Source organism: Brienomyrus brachyistius, chromosome 2, assembly GCF_023856365.1.
Source record: "Brienomyrus brachyistius isolate T26 chromosome 2, BBRACH_0.4, whole genome shotgun sequence".
In the NCBI taxonomy this organism is placed as follows: Eukaryota; Metazoa; Chordata; class Actinopteri; order Osteoglossiformes; family Mormyridae; genus Brienomyrus; species Brienomyrus brachyistius.
Genome location: NC_064534.1, coordinates 6,304,865 through 6,330,139, shown reverse-complemented (window position 1 = coordinate 6,330,139; position 25,275 = coordinate 6,304,865). Strand labels below are relative to the sequence as shown.

The following is a 25,275-nucleotide window of genomic DNA, read 5'->3' as shown; positions in this document are numbered from 1 at the left end:
AGAGAGCCTGAGTTCTTGGCTAGTCAACCTCAAAACAACAATCACATTTCATCTTATAGCCTCTGAAACTGCTGGTCTGTCCCCATTGCTCACACGGTCCGTGCTGGTGACCACAATAAGCCAGGCTTGAATTTCTAGCGGATCAACCATCCACCTCAAATTCAGCGCGTTTTATTAAGTGCCATTAATCTGTTTTTTTTTTATTTTAAAAAAATATAAAAAGCTTAACGAAAGTGTAATTGAGAAAAAACAGTTCATTCATTTTATTACATACACATTCCAGGTCTATGTTAGCTACATGATTGGCATTCATCTTGTGGTCATTGCTTTCGTTTAAAGCCCACCCATCCATTTTCCAAACCGCTTAGCCTTCTGGGTCATGGGGGGTCCGGAGCCTATCCTGGAAGCAATGGGTACAAGACAGGGAACAACCCAGGACAGGGGGGCAGCCCATCACAGGACACACACACACACGGGCAATTTAGCAACTCCAATTAGCCTCAGCATGTCTTTGGACTGTGGGGGGAAACCAGAGTAACCAGTGGAAACCCCACAACGACATGGGGAGAACATGCAAACTCCACACACATGTGACCCAGATGGAGACTCGAACCCGGGTCCCAGACGTTTGAGGCAACAATGCTAACCACTGCACCACCATGCCACCCCTTGTTTAAAGTCAAACTGAGTCACATAAATAAGTTGTGCTTACCACCTGATCCCAATTCTTGCATCAATCTCAGTAAACAAAGTAGTCTTTTGTTCAGTTAAAGAAATTACAAGATAACATGGGGATTGGTACTGAAATGGAAGCTGGACAGAATCTTAAAATTCATTGGCTGATTTAAGCCCCACCCCCTGACATCACAATAGCCGACAGCTGTCACATCTCAGAACCTACCAGTCTGATGTGTAACTGCATGCTTTCTATCTGAATATAAAAGCATCATTTCATTTCCTTCAAGAAAAACAGAAACTTGAAATCTTTTTGACATAATAAAAAATATTCCCTGCAGACGGAAAATGAAACCAGGAAGGCAACCTGGTGAACTTCTGGCTTCAGGTTCAGGTTGTAGCTGCTATAACCCTTCTCAGTGGGAAGACCTGAACATCAGAACAGTTAAACATCACAATCAGTTGACTGAAGCCAGCAGCTACAAATACTTTAATAAACCTACTCACCTTTGCTAATCCTTTGTCTGCCACTGTTCATCTCCCTGTTTCCTCCCACAAACCCTGCGAGCGACTGATCCTCTCTTACCATAGTTTAGGACCGTGACAGCGAGTCCCTGTGGGCTCCCTGGTCCTGATCCTCCTCTCCATAATCACTGAGAACAGATGGATGTTTCATCTTGTGGATGACAATGATGAGCACATCCACAACGCAATATCCTTTTATTTTCCATATAACATTGTGGGCACAGAATGCAATTTTCCATTTGCACAGAACAGCAGGTTAATTTTAGGGACAAGAATCTGAGGACCATATTTTCACATACATTCCTCGTGATGAAACACAGGACCTGAGAGCTCACAAGCTGTACCTGCAGGCTTTCAGATGACGATCCCTACTCCCCAGCCACTACAAAGCCAACCTGTCCCTTGGGCGACTGACTGTAATCATAGCACTTATCCTGAAGGTGGTGCTTCAAACCAGCAAGGAGGACCAAAGGAAGCCTCGGGCAGGATACACACAAGGAACTGACAGATGGAACCAGGCAGTCAGTCACAACATGAGGACAAGACATGTTGAAAAAGTGTCTGAGCTTAGCCTGCGGTCCAGACTAGCACCGTTAGACTGGTTGGAGCAGACAATGCCGTGTGCAAAGTGTTGGAGACGCTTCTACCACGTTCAGCTTACAGTATCCAGATGCCGAATTCACAACTCTGCCTGCCTCCACTGCTCCCTAATCGAACAAGCTGAGGAGAAGGGGCAGGAGTTAAAAATGAGACAGCAAGGCAGGTGGGTACCTGTGGGTTGAATGCAGCTCCAGGAGCCCCTCTGATGGAACAATTCCTCTCCCCGCCACCAAACCTACCCTGCAGGACAGTTGAGATTTATGACAACTGTCTCTCCACAAAGAAATCAAACAGCCTGATGTGAGCTTTCAAAAACAACACACGTATGTGTCTACTCAAAGTCGTACTTGACGTTCACTGGAACCGTGCACAGTAAGTCCAGGGTCTTTCCATACTGCTGATGCTCTCTGATGAACATCTTGCAGACCCTAAAAGCATGCTGTGCTACTGGACGTCATTCAGTAGGAATAATCCTGAATAAGGATGAACGACTGAGCACCAAGAATCTCAGCTTCGATGTGCTATTGTGTTTATCTGAGTGTTTGCAAGGGCTCAAGGCAGCGGAAGACGTGACACACTCAACTCCACCACATATAAGGAAACAAAGGCTGATAAAACTGTTTTGTGATCGTAAACAATTACAGTTACAAAGCATTTACTAAATGCACATTGCATATTCACCACAACATCATTTCCAGCATTTCCCAATGGGAGAGTTTGACTTGCATGCTTTGGCACTATATCTCTAGGCCATTTGTGCATGGAGTGTAATGAAACTGTACGGATGTAGGACGCCCTGCCGCCCTGAGCAGGGGAAGTAGCTGAAAGTGATAATGAAAAATTGGGTACAAGGCAGGAGAAACACTCTACAGCCGATGGTGTGTCTACCACCATGAGCAATTTAAAGATGCCAGTCAGCCTAACTGCATGTCTAACTGCCTTAGGAAACTGGTAAAAGAGGAAGAAACTCACATGACCTTGAGGAGAACGTGCAAACTCCAAAAAGAGAGCAAGGGGAGGACGCAACAACCCTAGAGGCGTGACGCTGTAGTGCGACTGACTGCGACCTGACATCACTACCAAATCAGCTATCGGTTGTGATGTAACGCCTTTATAGCAGATATAGCCGAATGGCAAAATGCTTCAAAAATAACAAAACACAGACATTGCATCTCATAGGTGTTCATGGTGTCCAGCGCAACATCACTCAGCAGTAACATTCATCTCCTCATCTGCAGAGCTGTGATTCCGGCTTTGGGCAGCTCACACCGATTTTTATTTGGCAGGAGACACAAGATCATGGTGATTGATGTCACCACAGGCCAACGACAGTCATTAACAATGAGTCAGATGGTCCAGCCAATGTTCTCCCCTAAAAAAATTTGCTTCTACTGGGCCAGAATTAGAAAAGTGCTGTTGAGGTCATCAAGGGTGAAGTTTCATCACTGTGAACGACGTACAATCCAAAAGATTATAATAAACACTTTAAAATCTAAAGAAAACCATGTGTTTCGCCTTGTCCGTGGAGACATTGGCCATTCCTGTAGCAGCAACATCGGTTGCTAGGTAGCAAACCTGGATCTCACTATGCGGCAGGTACAGGCCAATCTGCTCAAAGGCAGCACATTATGCATGGTGCTGGTCAAGCTGTGCAGGAGTGGATGGAGCCCCAGGGCAAAGAAACGAGATGTACGGATGACGAGTGTCCTGCAAGAACCTCTGCTCACTGGACATCAGAAGCTGGCACCACTGAAACTGTTAAAAAGCCACCTTCAGCTTCAGGGATGACAGAACTATTCTTAGACATGCATGGGTTTGTGAAGCATTAGGTTTTCACCAAGATTAAGAGCGGAGCTTCAAGTGCAGGGCGAACGTCCAAAACCAACTAGCAGTTTACTGTCCCAGAGGTGGAAATTTCTAGGCTTTTGGGGGGGGGGGGGTAAATTTATTGTTCCTACTTGCAGTTGCACGAGTAACTGTAATGTAATACAAAAATTACAATGACGCAGTCTACCGGCAATTTGAGCAAACTAATTAAAAAAGGAAATTTAAATGCTGTTCACTGTTATAAGATTTTGCACACTGAATTGATTTACCCAGTTACAGTGAAACTGAGGCCATTGCATGAAAATTACATCCTTCACCGGTTTCTTCAAATACCCTGTGTGACTGGGGAGCATTTCTTCATCCACACACCGCATTCAAAGTTCACTCTTGCAGGTCAACACTAAAACAGCAGAGCATTGTCTCCAAGAAGTCATTAAGGGATTTAGGACTGTTTAACCTTCGGCCCATGTCGGCCCACACATGCTAAATACATGCGAGGATCAGACCAGATACACACAAGACACGGGCAAACACACGCACGACAATAGGGAAATGCAACCATTAGCATTAACATTAACAACAACAACACAAGGATTCAGGCCTGTTAATAAAGAGTGTGATTTCCCTGGCAAGCAAGTCTTCACTCACTCTCTCTGCTCCCGCGATATTATGTTTTTCTTTACAGTTTTTACTATAGAAACCAGCAAATTAATCAACAAAAATGATTATTTGGTAGGCTTGGGAACGAATTAATCGAATTTCAATGCTTTCTTATGGGAAAAATTACCTTGGTTCGCAAACAAATTGGTTCACGACCATTTTCCTGGAACGGATTGTGTTCGTGAACCGCAGGCACCACTGCAGTTCATCTTATATACACATTTATACACAAAAAACAAATACAAAGTAATGTTAGTTTCGCATTTTGCTTTTAAAAATCCTGACAGGCCAGAGCACCGTCCCGTGGTTTCTGATGCCTGGGCTCAGTTATTACGCTTTATCACCTTCAGCGTTTCAGCTACTCCATCATGGTAACTATAGCAGCAGCTGCTGCACCAACAGACACATGAACCGCCGGCACCTGGCTCTCAGATTGCTGACGCAGCACACGAGCCTCTGCATGACCATTAACACAAAAGACAACATCTGCCTTTGTGTCTCCACCAATCAAAATGCGCCTGAGACTCCAATCCGACCAATCCGAATGCGTCTTTACTGATGATGCAACATGAAGAGCACGTCCAGCACCCTGAGGATCAGCAAAGACTTGAGACAGACGGACGCAGAGAGGAGCAGCTGCTTCAGCTGACCTTCAGGGCCCGGAGTGTTACCTGCGGGATTTGGGATGTATCATGACTCATGAGGCTTGTTACAGCTGCCCCATCTTCTCCACACACCACACTTCCTGTTCTAATTCAGGTTTTTATCGTTAACTTCCTCCCTCCAAGTATAAATATGAACAAAGGAAACATGGACAGGGCAAAGGGTTATATAACAAGAACAGCACTTTATTAATCCCCATCTTGCTCTCCGTGAGACACACAGTAAGCTTGGATGCCACCTGCAGCTGCTCAGGGAGCCAGTGCTCAAGGGCCCACTGCCGTGTGGCTGTTCCTATTCCTGCTGAGGCTGGGTATGAATCAGTGGCCTTCCTTCCGATCACAGGTACAGAGGCTTAGCCCGCTGAGCCACAGAGAGCAGTTAGGGTCAACGATAATTTATACAGGGAACTGGCTTCGAACATCTGTCCTCCATTTGGGCCGTCGCATAAAGAGACTGATCCAGGCATTATGAGAAAATACTTAAATTAACCTGGACAGGACATCATGGCGGGAGCTGTACCAACCGACATATGTACTGAAGATAGAGGTTAAAGGAGAAAAACTGAGAAAAGATCTGGGACTATGGGGTGAAGTTTGAGATGGACCTGTTGACGGAGGCGAGCCGCCCTGTTATGGCAGGGAGCTGGAAACAGGCACCGTGACGTCTGGTTCGTTTTGACAGCTCAAATTTTATTGGTGGACTTAATACCAGTACAGTCACACTGCCCGTTGCACAGACATAACATTTAGCCCCTATTTGGGTGGGGGGGCACCCCACCCCCCTTATAGAAACACCTCCCTCTGTGCACATTGTTAAAAAAACCATGGACCACAAAGAGTAGCATTCCCAATAGAGGGGTGGCAGGAAACAGTTTGCAGGAAATAAATCTGCTTAAATATCTGTCTTGACATCTGTAAAAACACCATTCATTACTCACCTGTGAAGTCTTTAGATGACCTTGCGATGTATAAAAACACCAAATAATAAATAAGATTTTAATCACACGGGAAACTCCACAGTCAGTGTCCACAGAAGAGAGGAAATGTTGTCACTTGCCGTAGGAAACACCCGCGGTTTCTCTCATCACGCTGTCCATTTTATTTGGCCCATGTGTTCACAGTCCCGCTGCTGACAGGGTCCCCCGGGGAAACACAGGCACCATGGCCCTCAGTTGCCACAGGTGTTGATGTTCTTGCCATCTGCGGCGTCCTCCATCAAGGAGAGGTGGTAATCAGTGGAGAGTGTTAGGTGGGAGATGCAGCCCACCAGACCACGCATGAACTGCCTGTTGGTGTGCAGAGCGATCTCCTTCATTCCCCCTGTGGGACAAGTGAGACAACCGCAACCATCATAACTCAATTCAATTCAATTCAAATTATTTATATAGCACATTTTCACAACAATGCATTGTCTCAAAGCGCTTTACATTATCCCTGCCCAAAGCCCCCAGAGAGTGAGCCAGAGGTGACAGTGACAAGGAAAAACTCCCTAGAAGGTAGAAACCATGGTTTCCGGGTACCAGACTCAAAGGGGCTGCCGACCCTCCAGGGGCGGCAGAGGAAACCCTAACCCTCACCAGACCCAAAGGGGGAGCCCATCCTCCAGGGGGCAGCAGAGGAAGCCCTAACCCTCACCAGACCCAAAGGGGGAGCCCATCCTCCAGGGGGCAGCAGAGGAAACCCTACCCCTCACCAGACCCAAAGGGGAAGCCCATCCTCCAGGGGGCAGCAGAGGAAGCCCTAACCCTAACCAGACCCAAAGGGGAAGCCCATCCTCCAGGGGGCGGCAGGGGAAACCCTAACCTTCACCAGACCCAAAGGGGGAGCCCATCCTCCAGGGGGCAGCAGAGGAAGCCCTAACTTTCACCAGACTCAAAGGGGGTGCCCATCCTCCAGAGGGCGGCAGGGGAAACCCTAACCCTCACCAGACCCAAAGGGGAAGCCCATCCTCCAGAGGGCGGCAGGGGAAACCCTAACCCTCACCAGACCCAAAGGGGAAGCCCATCCTCCAGGGGGCGGCAGGGGAAACCCTAACCTTCACCAGACTCAAAGCGGGAGCCCATCCTCCAGGGGGCGGCAGGGGAAACCCTAACCCTCACCAGACTCAAAGGGGGTGCCCATCCTCCAGAGGGCGGCAGGGGAAACCCTAACCCTCACCAGACCCAAAGGGGAAGCCCATCCTCCAGGGGGCAGCGGAGGAAACCCTAACGCTAACCAGACCCAAAGTGAAGCCCATCCTCCAGGGGGCGGCAGGGGAAACCCTAACGCTAACCAGACCCAAAGGGGAAGCCCATCCTCCAGGGGGCAGCGGAGGAAACCCTAACGCTAACCAGACCCAAAGGGGAAGCCCATCCTCCAGGGGGCAGCGGAGGAAACCCTAACGCTAACCAGACCCAAAGTGAAGCCCATCCTCCAGGGGGCGGCAGGGGAAACCCTAACCCTAACCAGACTCAAAGGGGGAGCCCATCCTCCAGGGGGCGGCAGGGGAAACCCTAACCAGACTCAAACGGGGAGCCCGTCCTCCAGGGGGCAGCAGGGGAAACCCTAACCCTAACCAGACCCAAAGGGGGAGCCCATCCTCCAGGGGGCGGCAGAGGAAACCCTAACCCTAACCAGACCCAAAGGGGGAGCCCATCCTCCAGGGGGCAGCAGAGGAAGCCCTAACCCTAACCAGACTCAAAGGGGGAGCCCATCCTCCAGGGGGCAGCAGAGGAAGCCCTAACCCTAACCAGACCCAAAGGGGGAGCCCATCCTCCAGGGTGCAGCAGGGGAAACCCTAACCCTAACCAGACCCAAAGGGGGAGCCCATCCTCCAGGGGGCAGCAGAGGAAGCCCTAACCCTAACCAGACCCAAAGGGGGAGCCCATCCTCCAGGGGGCGGCAGGGGAAGCCCTAACCCTAACCAGACTCAAAGGGGGAGCCCATCCTCCAGGGTGCAGCAGGGGAAACCCTAACCCTAACCAGACCCAAAGGGGAAGCCCATCCTCCAGGGGGCAGCAGAGGAAACCCTAAGCCTAACCAGTCCCAAAGGGGGAGCCCATCCTCCAGGGGGCGGCAGAGGAAACCCTAAGCCTAACCAGACCCAAAGGGGGAGCCCATCCTCCAGGGGGCGGCAGGGGAAACCCTAACCCTAACCAGACCCAAAGGGGGAGCCCATCCTCCAAAACAGCAAAGTCCCAGTTTATAATGACGTCTCAGTATAAATTTAGAAATGCATCTTCTTTAGATGAATGATCTCCACAATGATCTCAAAAGCATCTTACCGACATAGAGGGATCCACTGACATTCAGCTGCCTCATCTTCCCTGGCGACCTCACGGTCCTAGTGCCCATCCCATCCACTGTCAGCTTCCCAGACTGACCGTCCCTGTGTCCAAGAAAAGGCACAGGTGTCAATTATTAATGCATTTACATGCATTCTGCTGAATTTACACTGATACTGACTTTTGGATGTCATAAAATGCCTCATTAATATTTTAACTGTACTACTAATCTGCTTCACGAATTGTGGAAGTTAATAAACATCTGTATAGCACCGAAAAGCTGGCGTCCGGCCAAATGTTTCGTTTGTCATCTGAATCCCTGGTGATTATTGTACATACGCGATATAATATCGATATGATGTCGCCCAGCGGTGAATATATGACTACAGCTCACCTGACAGCTCTGACTCGGTGCCACTGTCCATCACTGAACGTCCCATTGACTGTCACCGTGGCAACACCGCTGCCCAAGTTGTAGCTGGAGGAAGACAGAAAGTGAAGCATGCAACCTGGACCAGCCTAGCCAGTTACCCACACCCCTCGCTCCACAGCACCGGGGTCCTGACCTGAAGACAAGACCGCCATCCTGCAGACCCAGGGACAGGAAGTCGCTACTGAAGCGAGTGGCGCTGTCTCCTCTCCACAGCAAGAGGCCGTCCCTGGCCGTGCTACGGAAACGCAGGAACAGACTGGTCCTTTGGCCCGAGACCCTGAGCGGAGGGGTGCGTGGATGGATCAGCAGGACACAGCCAGTGTTCAACCAATACACATGCGCACACAGGTACACGCAGACACACAGCACGTCAGCTACACGGATATACACTCTGGGGCAGTAACGAATGGTCCAGGTAGCTTTTTCCATAAATGTACTCTCAGTCAATGCAGATTGTGTAATAGTAAGACATGTTGCACATTAAAACACATACTACACCTTCTCAAGAGCCTCTGTACCATAATGTGTTCTCTTTTACACCTGAAAGGCATAGAAAAAAATCACATTTCCCTATCACTTATTAAGGGAATAGGTCAATGTTTTGAAACAGGTCATACTGCTAGAAGTAAAGGATCTGGAAGGCAGGGATGACCACTGTCTGAAATGTATGGTCCTGAAATGGAGAAAAAAGACCATGAAGTGTGTCAGAAGACCTCAGAGAACGAGGCTTCTTGAAGGACATGTACAAGAAGGTTGTGTCTTGCTGGGTTTGTGTCTAGATGACACAGATGTGTTAGAAAGGCACTGCTCTCTGAGAAAAATACGGAAAGTCTGTATGGAAAGTTTGATGTTAAGTGGTTTTAGTAGAGTTGTGTGGAGTGATGAATCACGGTTTAAGAAGAATGCAATTCAACCACAGTAAAGTGTGGATGAAGAGATGTTGTGTAAGCAGCCTTTTCAGCTGCTGGTACTAGGTAGCTGGTTCACTTAAAGTTGATTAATGCTGCTGATTATAGAAGGATATTGCAAAAAGGCTCACTTCCCCGCTGAGATGTTATTTTCATAGCAGGAACAGTCAACAGTTACTTCTCAACAAAGATATACTCCTGTCTGCATTGCAAAGACCACCAGGAAGTAGACTGAGAGCGAGCCCATCAGTCTCATGTTTTGGCCTGGTCTGAGTCAAGATTTAAACCCTACAGAGAATATCTGATCTCAAGTTAAATACAAACCAGCTGGGGAATGTTTTTCTACCACCGTTTGACGCCATCAGAACTTAGAGGAGCAATATTCAGCTTCCAGTAAAACGTTGTCTGCAAGTTCATCCACGAGGCTTCAATATTGGAGGGGATCTAATCGAAAAACCTTCATATAATTGTTATATTGTCAATTTTCTTCTCATTTTCTGACCATTCATTTGTTGTTACATAATAAACTAAAGTTCTTGCAATTTTTGGCTTGGCCCATTTTTTCCTTGCCCCAGAGTGTCCACATGACATCATTAGGTGGACGCTGCATTCACTCTGCTCAGTCCCTTACCTTTTAAGGATGTCTTTGTTATCATAGGTGAGGTAGCTGCGGCCAATAAACTGTGGGAACTCTGTGGCTTTTGTGAAAGCTGGGAAAACACAAAGCCATGTGGCGCACTGTTCTTCTCGGCCACTAGAGGTCGCACGGAGCCGTTTTTTTTTTTTTTATCAGACGCTTCAAAGACACCTGTATTTAAATGCACTAAGACAAGTTGAAATCACATTCACACACCACACCATATGATTCCTGTCGATCATATGGTGATCTTGACCTTGTAGATTTGTAAAATGGATAAGTTACAAAGACACCCTGCTGCGTATGAGAAAGCGTCCTGGCAGTATATGAAACTCACTGTTCAGGCAGGATGTCCCACACTCTGCTTGAGGGCAGCGAAAAGCAGGAGAGAGAAGCAGATGTTAGCGTAGTCTGAACATCTCAGCCTGCAGGGATGGACGTATTCACTGAAGCAGGATGTGCAGTAACCTCTTGACTATTACAGAAGGGCAAGTCTGAGAAAATCTGCTCTCCATATACACTGTATCAACCTCCAGCCCCCTCCCCGGTACCAACTTACATATTATGTTGTTTAATATGTATAATTTCCCCCCAATTATAAAGCCAGAATTTGACTGGGTCCTTACAAATAAAGGACTTAGTTGAAGGGTACAACAGCAAGATCTTTTAAGACTCTGCTAGCTACTATAACAGCTGCTGCCTCTGATTCGCATGCACCGTCACCCCCTGAGGGACAGACCTCGCTGGCAGTGGCTTCCCTCGAAGCCCAGCAGACATTCGCACACGTAGGTGTCGTGCCGGGGCTGACACGTGCCTCCGTGGGTGCAGGGCTGTTCCGCGCACGGATGCACTGTATTCTCCACGTTCACACCAGAGGCGAGGCCCTTGGACAGTGGGATGACGCGATCGTTCAGGAAGACCTGCGGGAGAACAGAGGAAGGTCGATACTATCGGCAGAACTCCTACAGCAAACTTCCACTTTATGTCAGATATGTGTTAGAAATATTTAAATCAGAAATGTCATTCTCATGTGTAATGTAAATTTAACAGACATAATTGATTAATTAGTTGACTGGTAAGATAATGAATTAATTAGCTGATGGATCAGATTACCGAATAATTAGTTGATTGGTCTGATGTTCGAACAATTAGCTGATTGGACAGATGATTGATTTACTCTTTGATTGTCAGATTGATTGGTTGATTGACTGATTGATTGATTGACTGATTGATTGATTGATTGATTGATTGATTGGCCAGTCGGTTAGTCGACTGATTGATTAATTTCACAATTCACAGATTAACTGGTTGAGTCACTCAGTGATTTAATAGCTGACCAACTGACTCATTAATTGATGAGCTGGCCATTCAGTGTAGGGGGTGTGAGTGTGTGGGCGGGTGGGTGGGAGAGAGAGGACCTTCTGGATGCTGCCACTAAAAGGACGTAGGATCCCAGCACTCCTCTTAGTTGCTCCGTAGTCTGGGACTCCGCCCACATACAGGGGGGTGGTGCAGTGGATCTGGGTGAAGGGGCCCTGTGGGATGAGAGAGGAGAGGGGGGTCAGGTCCCTGTCAGACTCCGCACCATGCTGCCAGGGATTCCCGCACCTCAGTCACACCCTCCACGGGCTGCTGCTTGTCCACCTGCAGGATGCCCTTCCTGGCTGTGCGAGACACCCACAGCTCGTGCCACATGTTCAGGCTCACAGGCTCTTCGCTCCTGCCCGAAATAGCAACAGCCAATCAGATCTGTGCACACAGGAGTCCAATCACCAAGCAATAATAAAAACTAATTAGAAACACATGGAAATATCATCCATTATATCAACAATGAGCTCTTTAAAAAGCTCTAATATATAGTACAGAAACATACACAGCATTGTAAAGAAACGAGAGTAAAATGTCAATAAATGCAGTTAACATGCTACTACCAGGCTTAGCTCAAGTCCACCACTAGATGGGGCAAAAGCCAAGACAGCAGACGAGGAGAAATGCAGCCGCAAGGTATTCTGAAGGTGTTGATGCTACAGGCCCAGTGCAGACATAGGATACCAGCACACCTGATGGCCGCTGCCCCAGAGCCACAGTCGAAGCGGAACTCCAGGTACCCGCCCACCAGCATGATGGACAGGAAGTCGCGGCTGCCCTGATCCTCACTGTACAGCAGTGTGCCGTCAGCCACCGATGGCCGGAAGGTGATCTCAAACTCCATGAAGGACAGGTAATGCCTGGAGGACTGCGGCCAGGGGGCGCTAGCATAAGAGAGCAGGGTCTCATTGAACCATGGCAAGGCGAGCAAGAAACCTGGGATGGGACCGGAGAGAGAGGGAGAGAGTACAGTCAGAAATAATAAAAAATTAAAGGAACAAGTGCAGAATACTGGCCAGGGGAAGTCTGTCCATGTTGTTCCTCATTAATGAACACAAAAAAGTAACATTACATCTCAAAATGACATCACTTAAATGTTAAGATTCAGCCACGTTCGTTACAGTTTAAGTAGTATCAGAGGATATTTTTATTCCAAAGTTCACACATTAATTTTGCTGAGTATCAGGCTGGCACATTCCAGCAGCAGACGCTGGCTCTCCAGGGATTTAACCCCACAACCATGCAGTACCGCGAACACCCTGCCGGTTCCCGAGATGAGAGCGGTCGAGCCAGAGGCGGGACTCACTCTCCTGGCACAGCGGACCCCTGAATCCCAGCGGGCAGAGGCAGATGTACCCATCCGCTCGGTTGGCGAAGCACACGCCTCCGTTGGCACAGGCGACGTCCTCGCAGACGCCGTCGCTGCACTCGCCTGCCAGGCGAAAGCAGTCACTGCGTTCACACGCCTCGCAGGAAGTCACTGCACGCGTACGGAATAAACGCACGCGAGGGGACATCACACCCAAACCCCCAAACACGGAGCGCGTTTCCCTCTGTCCCACGCGCCTCTGCTGTCACGACCCCCCCCCTCCGAACAGCATATGGAGCGACGTGACGCGAAGAAAACACCACCACCCGTGGCGACTGTGTCACACGTATGGAACTCACAGCTGTTATTTATACAGCCAGCACAGCGAGTGCCAGTAACAAGCCATCCCACGGAATGTGTGTGTGTGTGTGTGTGTGTGTGTGGGTCATGTATATATTACATTGTGGGGACCATGTGAATCTGTGAATGCAATCAAAAAACTAAAAATGCCGCAAGTCTTGAATTTTGGTTACCTATGGCTAGGGCTGGGTAGGGGTTAAGGTCATCATTGCTGGGATTAGGGTTTTTCCACAGAAGACATAATTACAGGTCTGTGTGTGTGTGTGTGTGTGTGTGTGTGTGTGTGTGTGTGTGAGCCTAATGAGACCTGGCAGCATGACCGGACTGTGCGTTCACCGAGTCATTGGCCTCCTACAGGAGCATGCAGAGCCCATACCGGATCAGACTCCCAAGCCGCTGAAACCCACTGATCCATACAGACAGATGCACAGAGACTACCGGACCGGTTCGGTCAACTGAGCATCGCGAGAAGACCGGTTTGTTTATCAGAACGTGCCCATGTAGAGTGACAGGGCAGCCTGTGGCCCGAGTGGGCAGGGGAGCAGAGATTTACTGGGTTTCCTTGTCAGGAGAAACTGGGGGCTTGAGGTCACCACTGCAAACACGGGGAAACGCAGAAGCACTGAACAGAAACAAAAATAAACTGACAAGAATAACGATAAATATAAAGCGGTTCTTTTAGTGTCTGGGACTGGCGACCAGCTCTTTTTCCTGGTTAATGGGGTTACCAGCCACCCACCCAACCCCGCCACCCCACACTCACACACAAACTCCTCAGGAGGCAAGTGAGGCCAGTTTGGGAAGGCTGGAAACAACAGAGTAACAGAGAGCGCACACATTGTCCTACTCCAGCTCTGTGAATAGCACCTCTGTCTCCAGCCAAACCCTCGAACCGATTTAAGGAATCATTACAAATATTGTCCCTTCAAAATACAGTTACTATGTTACTATGACTCCCTCCAGTCAGGGCCCTCTCTTAGGGAGAGACCGTGGTTTGACATTGTTACTGGGAATATTCTGGGCCAGCTACCTTGAGAGAGCCCCCTACCAGCACGAGAGCCATCTGCGAGCCGGCCGTTTGCCTTCGCTGCCCCAAGCGCTGCATGACACCACATGAAACCTTCAGCCGATGACAAGAGAGCAGCGTGCTGGAAAAAATGGGCAACGAAACCCTCCAGGGTACAGAGGTGTAAGCGAGCTCGCCTGGGTTTCATTCCCACACACCCAGGCAAGGAAAATTGGCTTGTGTGTAGTCAGGCGTGAGCTCTGCTCTACAGCGACACCTACAGGGCTACAAGTGGAACTGAACCAATACAGCTTCGCTACAATGATGGTAAGATTTTAGGTCACATAGCGGAGTCTGTAAAGTGAAAATAAGCGGGTGGCACATGTGTGGGTGTCATATAGCAGGGGGAGACTCGTAGGGATGGTTCTTGTTCCAGACAAAATGGCCAACAGTGTCGAAAAGAACGAACAACAGCACATATTCGGGTGAGGTGCCCAGCACTCACCAATGTCTGCCCCGCTCAGGGCATCACCCAGTGGCCAAGGCCTCAAGTCCACGACTTTGCCATTGACCAGCAGCGTCTGCAGGCAGCCCTGGAACCCGTGGCTGGTCCCTGCCACCTTCGCCAGCCAGTACACAGTGGGGGTGCCTCCCACAAAGAAAGGTGTGCGGAAGGTGATCTTGGTGTACTGTCCCTGAGGGAGACAGGAGGCTCAGGGGAGGCACCCTAACCAGCACCACGTCCACCGGCCCCAGCAACAGTTCAGCCTCAAAGTGGCTTTAAAAGGCTCATTTCCCCCAAAAGATATTTCAAGATAGGATATCTTCTAAAACATTTACAGTAGCCTGTAAAAATTCTAAAAAAAATGTATTAATATATTTATGACGACACAGATATATGACTCCAATCCCATGCAATGCAGCCTCTAGAACCTAGGTGGCACTAGACTTTCATCCCTTACATAATATAAGCCTTATCACAGACATCAGCGAGATGAAATTCACAAACTTGCTTTTAATGTGAGGTTTTTGATTTTGTTCCTGCATTTGTTCTTGTACTTGGCAGTTCTCGTTCAGGCAGTCCGCTTTGCAGCCTTGTGGACGCTCTCACCTGCGAGCGGCCAGTGACGGGTGTGTCATTGTCCAGCCTCAGCCAGCCACTCAGGCCATCCCTGTAGACTGTGACAGTGTGCCACTGGCCAAGGGACACCGGGCTCTCACTGGCGATCTGTGCCACACCCGTGCCGCAGTTGAACCTGCGAGGGGAACCGTTAGAACGCTTATACGTTTTGTGTTATAAGGTGTCTGGAATGGTATGGGGAGAGGGGTGGTGCTTGCGTAAAACCTGACTTACGTAAGCATACACATAACGGGTTACTTACACAGCTATCAAACTGTCTGTAATGCCCTCAACCTCAGTTGTTCCATGGGCACTGCAGGCTAGCCAGCCCTTGTAACCTCAAAACTTGCTCTCACCTATATATATGTCTGCATATGTCATGGAGATAGTAAGATGGGATGGGCGAAAGGATAGTTTCCCAACGATACACAAAGCATTACCATCGTGTTCCTTAGCTGTCATGACCCCTCCCGCTAAGTAAACCAGCATACTTGTGGCACTTCTGCTACGCAATCCTACTTGTGGCGTTTTCCTGTTCCACAGCACGCCACACCCTGGACGGACTCCATCAGACCCACTCACCTATAGTGCAGCCTTCGGCGCACGAGTGCCAGGGAGGCGAAATCACCACGTCCCCGTTCGTTCTCCCCGCAGTAGAAGAGTAGCCCTTGCTCGTCCTCTGCCTGGAAAGACACACACAGAGGCAAACGATCACGGGTGGCGACCATGGAATCCGACACTGGTACATGTATACAGAGACACTGGTACATGCATGGGCAAGCCACACAGAGCCCGGAAGGTTGATGCCAGAACCACTGTGACCTTCTCCACCACCTGGAAGAGGAGCTGACTGCCAGGCCCCTGGGGGGGGGGGAGGGGGGGGGCAATGCAACTACTGGCGAGAACTTCCAGCCAGAGTCAAGCCAGGTTACCCTCTGGCTTTGGCCCAAAATCTGCACCTGCTTACCTTGAACTCCAAGGTGATCTGAAACGTCTGATAGGAGTTCTTCAGGGGTTCGAATGTCATGTGGGAGTGGCCGTTAAACCTGGGGAACTGTATCGTCACCCCTGTCGAAATAAAAGGAGGTTATTTTGGAATTTCGCTGAGGGGTTGACAAAAAAGCAGGGCTGTAGGTCAGGCACGCTGAAGTGTGCTGTTAGTATTCTGGTTTATATTTCTGTCTGCTTTCTAGCTCCACCTGCTTCCTCGCTCTGCCTGCCTCTTTCTCTGTCCCAGGGAGAGAAGCCTGTAGGAGAGACATGGAGCTGCAGGGAAGGTCACTATCGAGCACAGTTTCTCATAGGAGCCAGAGATGATCAACCATGCGTTAAGTTTCCCTCAGTCTTCCCCTGTCGCCGTATCCATCGCTGCTCGTTCCCACTTCAATCCAGCAGCCACATGACCAGTGGTGGTTGAAGAGCTCATGAAGCAGGTGTAAACTAGGAGCAAGGTCTGCATTAGCATCGACACAACCTTTCACCTCATCACCCACACCAGCACTAGATCCAACACCACCACCAACTCAACACCTGTATTCACAATAAAATCAGCACAAGCACCTTTTGTCTTGCACTGTCCTGTCTCATACTGCACTGTTTGTCTTCCACTTTCTTGTCTCATACTGCAATGTTTGTCTTGCACTGTTTTGTCTCATTGCAATGTTTTTCTTGTACTGTCCTGTCTCATACTGTACTGTTTGTCTTCCACTTTCTTGTCTCATACTGCAGTGTTTGTCTTGCACTGTCTTGTCTCATATTGCAGTGTTTGTCCTGCACTGTCCTGTCTCGTACTGCACTGTTTGTCTTTCACTTACTTGTCTCATACTGCAATGTTTGTCTTGCACTGTCTTGTCTCATTGCAATGTTTTTCTTGTACTGTCCTGTCTCATATTGTACTGTTTGTCTTCCACTTTCTTGTCTCATACTGCAATGTTTGTCTTGCACTGTCTTGTTTCATATTGCAGTGTTTGTCCTGCACTGTCCTGTCTTGTACTGCACTGTCTTCCACTTTCTTGTCTCATACTGCAGTGTTTGTCTTGCACTGTCTTGTCTCATATTGCAGTGTTTGTCTGGCATTGTCTTGTTTCATATTGCAGTGTTTGTCCTGCACTGTCCTGTCTTGTACTGCACTGTCTTCCACTTTCTTGTCTCATACTGCAGTGTTTGTCTTGCACTGTCTGGTCTCATATTGCAGTGTTTGTCTTGCATTGTCTTGTCTCATATTGCAGTGTTTTTCTTGTACTGTCCTGTCTCATATTGTACTGTTTGTCTTCCACTTTCTTGTCTCATACTGCAGTGTTTGTCTTGCACTGTCTTGTTTCATATTGCAGTGTTTGTCCTGCACTGTCCTGTCTTGTACTGCACTGTCTTCCACTTTCTTGTCTCATACTGCAGTGTTTGTCTTGCACTGTCTTGTCTCATACTGCAATGTTTGTCTTGCATTGTCTTGTTTCATATTGCAGTGTTTGTCCTGCACTGTCCTGTCTTGTACTGCACTGTCTTCCACTTTCTTGTCTCATACTGCAGTGTTTGTCTTGCACTGTCTGGTCTCATATTGCAGTGTTTGTCTTGCATTGTCTTGTCTCATATTGCAGTGTTTGTCCTGCACTGTCCTGTCTTGTACTGCACTGTCTTCCACTTTCTTGTCTCATACTGCAGTGTTTGTCTTGCACTGTCTGGTCTCATATTGCAGTGTTTGTCTTGCATTGTCTTGTCTCATATTGCAGTGTTTGTCCTGCACTGTCCTGTCTCGTACTGAACTTTGTCTTTCACTTTCTTGTCTCATACTGCAGTGTTTGTCTTGCACTGTCTTGTCTTATATTGCAGTGTTTGTCTTGCACTGTCTTGTCTTATATTGCAGTGTTTGTCTTGCACTGTCCTATCTCGTATTGTACTGTCTTCCACTTTCTTGTATATTGCACCATTGTTCATCTTATTGTCCACCCAGCACCTGTCCCCTCCCCTGCAAATGTGACATAAGAATTTCACTGTTCCTCTGAGCGCACGTCACAATACAACTTGAAACTTGAACCAACTACAGCACCAACACTACGATTTATACGAAAACCCAAACCATTGCTAACAGCTCAGTCATCTCCAGCACCAAAGGAATTACCACCATCATCAATGCTAAGGCCAGCACCAACACTGACACCAAGAGTAGCTCTAATCGCATCATAAGCAACCCTGCCTCTCAGCGCAGAGACCAGCCTGACAAATGTCCCGCATGACATCTTCTACACTGTAGTTTTGGTGCAGAGAAACAGCTGCTATTGTTGTCAAAGCACTGGGTTTGCAATCAAAAGATCATACATTTGAGAGATCATTATACGGAGCTATAAAAATGAATAAAAGTGCATGTAAGTGTATCCTGCATGACATGCTTCAGATCACAACATCTGCTAAGATAATTAACAGCGATGACTTTGAGCTCTAGAATTACATTTTATAAGATAACTGAGGGGGGCGGCATGGTGATGCAGTGGTTAGCACTGTTGCCTCACACCTCTGGGCTTCGGGTTCGAGTCCCCGCCTGGGTTACATGTGTGTGGAGTTTGCATGTTCTCCCCGTGTCATCGTGGGGTTTCCTCCGGGTACTCCGGTTTCCCCCCACGGTCCAAAAACATGCTGAGGCTAATTGGAGTTGCTAAATTGCCTGTAGGTGTGCATGTGTGAGTGAATGGTATGTGAGTGTACCCTGCGATGGGCTGGCCCCCCCATCCTGGGTTGTTCCTTGCCTCGTGCCCATTGCTTCTGGGATAGGCTCTGGACCCCCCGCGACCCAGTAGGATAAGCGGTTTAGAAAATGGATGGATGGAAGATAACTGAGAACAATTATAAAAAGCCACATGTAATTCGACTGAATGTGTCTGGGATGTGGAAAAGCTTTGGGAGACACAACACCTGACCCTCCATGGAAATTTCAGCTCCAGGAAGTAAAAATCCAGACCAAGATTTTGTTTCAACCAACCAGTTGAGTACTCTGTAACTGTGACTCTTTATACTCAACTGGTTAGTTGAAACAAAATCTTTATCTGGGCCTTTACTGTCTGGAACTGAAATTTCCACCTGTATACTCCTTATCCATATTTAAAGGTATATAGTGGTCAGGAAGATGGTGACTATAATGGGGGGGGGGGGCAACCACTGGGATAAGATGACATGAGGAGTGAAGACAGTGGGTAACTGCATTTTCTCCTCAAATCGGCAAAAACTGAGATCATACGCACAACACAGAGACGACAGGGAGGAGCCCAAGCAGAGGATGCTGGGACAGTGCAGTCGCTCACCTTCGGAGCAGGTGTCCCCTCTCCGGCCCAGGCTGCAGTGACAGCGCGAGCCTCCGCTGTCATAGTCATCGATGCAGAAACTGTCATAGGGGCACGCTGTATCCTCGCATGCCAGATCGCTGAGGCGGGGGACGGCACCCTTCCACGGGTGGACAGTGTCCATGGAGGTGGGAGCCAGAAAAGACGCAGTGGGACCAGAGGAGTTGGGGGCTAAAGGAGGATGCATGGCCAGGGAGCTGGGAGGAGCATGGTCTAGGGGAGGCGCAGCTGTGGCCTCGACAGGAGTAAGATTAGAGTGTCTGATAGCTGAGGGAGCAGGTCTAACAGACGGAGACCCTACTGTAGCGTTTGTGAGAGTAACTGGAGATGGGGCGGCAGTTAGGGTGGTACTTGGGAGCAAGAACTCTCCAGTGGTCCTGGGGAGACTCGTCATGGCACTTTCCGAAACGCTGCCGGTGATATTGGCAGCATTCTGCTGAATTATCACATTTGCTATCTCAGTTTGGGAGGCGGGACTTCCTGTCCTGGACCTCAACTGGGATTTCCTGTTTCGGTGTCTCCGGATGACAGGAAACTGGTAGAGCTACAAAATGAAAGTATCATCAGGAATTAAAACGACTGCAGAGAGATTATTTAATGGTTTTTTTGGACATGCTCACCTCTTCAACGTAGACGTCACGGTCTGAGTCATCTGTATCAAAGGTGGATTCTGTGATCTTGGAGCTGGTATGATGAGGTTGTCGATGGCTGCCACTTGGCATTTCCTCGGCGCCTGAAAAATGTCACAGGCTGAAGCACATTTGGGTTAAACATCGGCCACGGTGTGGGATGAATCTCATCTCAGAGTAGTTACAAGCTGAGAAAAAGGTATTTTCATTTGGAGTTCATTTACCATTATTGTACCATTATTATACATGGGTTCTGGATCTCATGTCAACATACATGAAGTCTAACTGAAGAGCAAAGTTCCAAAACTCTCCAAGTGTATTTTATGTCATTTTGAAGATGAGATGTCAAATACCTAAAGTCAGTCTTCCTCATAATATGTTACAGTTTGGGAACCAAAACTGCACATGTAATCCAACAAAGAACTTTAATTATATTTCCAGTAACCCGAGAATAAGGAGGGATACTTCACAGTGTGATCTTTAAGGTTGACCAAGAAACCCATGACCTATTGACCACTAACCTGTATATTGGTTTCTCGGTGCTGTACCAAATATCAGGCATTAACAGCCCAAGAGGGACTGAGCAGCAGTAAACACAACCTCACAGGTAGGACAAGAAAAACACCCCAAGAGAAGCTAAATAGCACGAAACACAACCTGAGAGAGGCCGAACACCAGTTAATGCAACTTGTTAGAGGTCTGATAGCAGGAAACATGATAGAGGTAATGTAGGACAGCAGAAAACACTACCCAAGAGAGGTACAGGAGGAACGCAGGAAGCACAATCTGAGAGAGGCAGGACAACAGGATATGCAACTCGAGAGAGGTTGGACAGCATGTAACATAATCCGAGATAGGTAGGCCCAGGAAGGCACCTGCCGGCTGCTGGGCAGCAGGAAACACAGCCCAAGAGATGTTGGACAGCAGAAAACATGAACCCAAGAGGGGTTGGACAGCAGGAAACAACCCGAGAGAGGTTGGACAGCATGTAACATAATCCGAGATAGGTAGGCCAGCAGGAAACACAACCCAAGAGATGTTGGACAACAGAAAACATGGACCCAAGAGGGGTTGGACAGCAGGAAACAACCCGAGAGAGGTTGGACAGTAGAAAACATGACCCAAGAGGAGTAGGACCGAAGGAAACACAACCTGAGAGAGGCAGGACAACAGGATATGCAACTCGAGAGAGGTTGGACAGCAGGAAACACAGCCAGAGATATTGAAGAACAGGAAGCATGACCTAAGAAAAATTGGACAGGAAAAGTTTTGACCTCCGCAGGAAGTAGAAGTTATTTCTGAGTGCAATGAAGTGCAGCAGCTGAAAGCTCAGTGAGTCAGATTTGGTTTCAAGAGTCTTTTCAACGTCAGCTCCCTGTTCTCAGCATGGACAGTTAGCCCCACTGCTTATGTCAGCGTGTTTACCAAATTGCTGCTGCATTACCGGTGGATGACGTGCCCATTTGCGTAGACAAAGTTAATGGTCAGATGTTAAGAGTGACTTCCTTCTGAAGAGAGCTAATAAGAGTTCAAGGAAAAAGATAGAAATGTGGCATCTGAATACAAAGCATACAAACACAACAGTGAGGCTTAGGGGACTTACTGAAGGTCCGGACCAGCTTGCTCACAGCACTGGGTAGGCTCACTCCATGCCTGTTGATTGCTCGGACCACAAACTGGTACTGGGTGTTGGGAACCAGGTCTTTCAGAACCATAGAGTTGGAGATGACTGGCTCCCTAATATGGATCCACTCCAAGTCCAGCTCAGGCCTGAAAGAAATGTATATTTTTGCCAAAGCTGTCGGGAACCAATGTACAATGTTTACAAATAAGAGTGACCTCAACTCTCAGGTGACAAAGTGGAGCCAAAGCTCTGAAACAAATGGGATTGTAGAATACGGTTCAGGCATGCTCAACATCACTCCATGATGCCAAGTTGTGTCTTTGGGCTCACCCAACCACCACCACGGCAGTGTTAACCTCTGAAGAACTTTCCAGTAAGTTCTAGGCAGTAATGTGGGGTTAATGGAGTTCGGTCACAGGACAGCAGTTCTAGACGTGCTAATATACCCCAAGTCAGGGCTCAGACCCTCATTAATACTATCACCCCAACTGTTGTGGTTACATTGCGTCGATTACTGGATCCTCACAGTATGGAAAACAATGCAGGAGATGTTTTGAATGTTTTGAGCAGGTTACCCAGTGACAGTCTATTACCAGATTGTTTTTGTATTTCCCAGGTTGACGACAAACTCCCCACACCCAGTTTTCCCCAAACTGGCAAATTTGGGGCCGAGTGAGAGAAGCTCTAAACAATTCGGGACATAATTGGATTAGTCTGAGTTAGGGGCTGAATATGTTAGGCTTTCTTGGGGCTTTTCTTACTCCATAATTTGTGACATCTTTGTGCGACGCTCCGAAGTTTGGTCCCCTGACAGTCTAAGCACGGACTGCGTTCCTTCAAGAACATGTTCCTCATGGCAGCATTTGGGGCAGCTTTCAAAGCATCCATAAAAACCACGGCTTCTCACAGTGCTCACGGCGTCGTTTCTGATACAGCTCGTGGAGTATTGTGTTGCCTCGTAAACGGGCTCATTTTGAGATTTATGTCAGCACGGTTTACTCATGAAAAACATGCTCTGTTAGCGTTAGGGGTCCAGCGACTTCAAACGTCTGAACCCTGCAACTGAACAAACAGAGCCCACTGTACTGAGCGCAGAGAAAGATCCTCTCCTGCTGAGTAGGTCTAGCTTTAAACCGTCTAGCTAACCCTGACCCCATGAGACACAATCTGATTGGTTAACATGAGTAATGTGACAATGAGCCTCAGGAGATGCAGCCATTATAGTTTTTCATGTAGTGCACTTTAGACCCACCTTCAAATGGCTGGATGAGAAACTAGGCCTGAATTGTAAAGCATACAAACATAGCAAATCCTAGCAGCCTACAAATGTGGTGGTTGCTGTGTTGAGTAGGATCCAGCAACCTTTCTTAGATGGGACTCATTTTACAGCGGACCCAGTCGGTGCCTAATAGCGTACATTCAATATGGCCGCCCTAGGTCGCAGACGTCTGCCAGGAGGGCTGTGTGTGCAAGAAGTGTTTATCACCTCAAGTCCAGGCACTCGAACTCAGCCTACCTCCCCACCCCCTGCCTAGAAAGGTTTCTCCCGTCACCATTACCGCCAATGCTAGTGCCTCAAGCACATGGGACACTGAACAAAGACACAGCGTGTCTGAAGACGTGTGCTGGGGGGGCACTTTAAGAATTCTACAGAATCCAGGGGAACAAGCCTTCACAAAGTAACACCAGCCCATGCAGCCAAGACCTCGTGAGTACTTCCTGCAGAACTACCAGGGTATGAGGTACCACTGCAGACCAGCCAGTTAGGGTTACTGTACATAACATTATCCAGCACAAACCCCGGGTCGAGAACCCAGCCCCACCTGATGTAGGCCATCAGGAAGTACAGCACTGGTGAGTTTCCCTCCGCCTCGCCCTGTCTCCATGACAATGCGAGCTCTGTGTCTGACATGACAGACACCCTGGGCTGTGTGGGCGGCGAAGGAGACCTGCAGGTGTCTGCAAGGCACAGAGACATGGGCACAACCAGAGTCAGGGTCTATTACCAACATACAGACTCAATTAAAAATATTCCTTACACCAAACTACATGTATAAAAACACACATACCGCCATTAAGGCAAGAGCTGCCTCCATGCTGCTAATTTTGGGTTCTTTATGGCTCAGTACGACCCGGTAAAGCTTCTTAATTTTTTTAATAATGGACTGATCATCTGTGCTGTAACAGGTATCTCATTTCCATTGTCTATGAACTGATTTTACATCTCTGACAGTAAAATTTGTTCCACATATCTTTCTATGCTTAACCCCTTTATAGAGAGGCCACATAACTTTACATCACTCCTGATACAGGCAAAGGATTATGGGTAGAACAGGATGTAAGATGGGGACAGTTATACCAGCCTCCGGGCAGCCCCGCCCACCTCGTGACGCAGTTCTGACATCCCTCGCTGTGCTGGGTCGGCCCTCTCCCTCCTTTCTGATGACCCTGATACTGACCCGGTATGTGGTGGCAGGCCGCAGGTTCGCGATCACCGCATCCTAAGGGGAGAGAGATAATGGTATCGGCTCCAGGGCGGTACATCTGTCACACGCAAATTATCCTATCAGTCATCCGATTGTCCGTTATGCCTTACGACGGCTTTCATTATCCGCAGTCATGTGTTTCGCTCACCCACTAACATTTTTTAGCGAATGTTCATTACTCACTAGCAGTAAGTTGATGTGACAGTCAAGAATTTAAAGTTATAGGCTTATGCCATTTACTGTGAAAAATGTGTTATCGAAATAGTAATTTCTTTACTGATACATTAGACTAATCTTAAAGGGAGCATTCTTAATGCAGAAGAGCCTATCTTGAAGCTTCGAGGCCTGATATATGTAGTTTTGTCAGATCTAACTTCTCAGCAGAGTAATAATCTTCAGATATAACATAAAATTGTGCTGTCCATTAAATGCTGTCTCTGAGAGAAAGAGGAACAATTATGGTTGGTGATTCTAAGAGCTAAATAAGTACACTTTCTGTGCATTTACTCCTGCAGTATCCATTATGAAAGCAGTCCTTGGATTAGGCATTGTCAGAATTCATTATCCAGGAGGTATGAATAAGGAGGATTATCTGCAGTGAAATAATTAGGCTTAAGTGATAAATGCTAGGGCGGGCTTTCCTCGGGCCTGGCACACAGGCAATTAATGGACTCACAGTGGTCACAGTGCCCATATTGTGAGGCACATCCAGGGCAATTGTTGGTCCTGCTGCACGATTGTGCTTCCTCTCTGTGTAGAAGACCTGAAGACACACAAACACATAGACAGGAAGTGGGAGGCCACTGATCAGGCTCTGAACTGCTCATTCATATGTTAAGATAATTTTTTTGTTTA

At 48.1% G+C, this 25,275-nt stretch overlaps 1 protein-coding gene across 2 annotated transcripts in view; it reads right to left on the bottom strand.

Annotated features, from left to right (window-relative positions):
* Positions 1–5,618: 5,618 nt before the first annotated feature.
* Positions 5,619–25,275, bottom strand: part of LOC125722100 (pikachurin) — a 41,703-nt gene continuing 22,046 nt past the window's right edge. For both annotated transcript variants that reach the window (XM_048998291.1, XM_048998289.1), the window contains exons 3-23: positions 25,097–25,183; positions 24,318–24,435; positions 23,758–23,893; positions 21,914–22,080; positions 20,302–20,414; positions 19,643–20,225; positions 16,321–16,421; positions 15,936–16,036; positions 15,345–15,489; positions 14,739–14,928; positions 12,865–12,990; positions 12,251–12,494; positions 11,799–11,910; positions 11,609–11,725; positions 10,930–11,110; positions 10,528–10,554; positions 10,185–10,263; positions 8,779–8,922; positions 8,607–8,690; positions 8,213–8,316; positions 5,619–6,269 (exon numbers count right to left, since the gene is read on the bottom strand). In XM_048998291.1, coding sequence (XP_048854248.1) covers positions 6,118–6,269; positions 8,213–8,316; positions 8,607–8,690; positions 8,779–8,922; positions 10,185–10,263; positions 10,528–10,554; positions 10,930–11,110; positions 11,609–11,725; positions 11,799–11,910; positions 12,251–12,494; positions 12,865–12,990; positions 14,739–14,928; positions 15,345–15,489; positions 15,936–16,036; positions 16,321–16,421; positions 19,643–20,225; positions 20,302–20,414; positions 21,914–22,080; positions 23,758–23,893; positions 24,318–24,435; positions 25,097–25,114 — 3,042 coding nt within the window. In that variant the 5' untranslated portion in view covers positions 25,115–25,183 and the 3' untranslated portion in view covers positions 5,619–6,117. The remainder of the gene's footprint in view (positions 6,270–8,212; positions 8,317–8,606; positions 8,691–8,778; positions 8,923–10,184; positions 10,264–10,527; positions 10,555–10,929; positions 11,111–11,608; positions 11,726–11,798; positions 11,911–12,250; positions 12,495–12,864; positions 12,991–14,738; positions 14,929–15,344; positions 15,490–15,935; positions 16,037–16,320; positions 16,422–19,642; positions 20,226–20,301; positions 20,415–21,913; positions 22,081–23,757; positions 23,894–24,317; positions 24,436–25,096; positions 25,184–25,275) is intronic.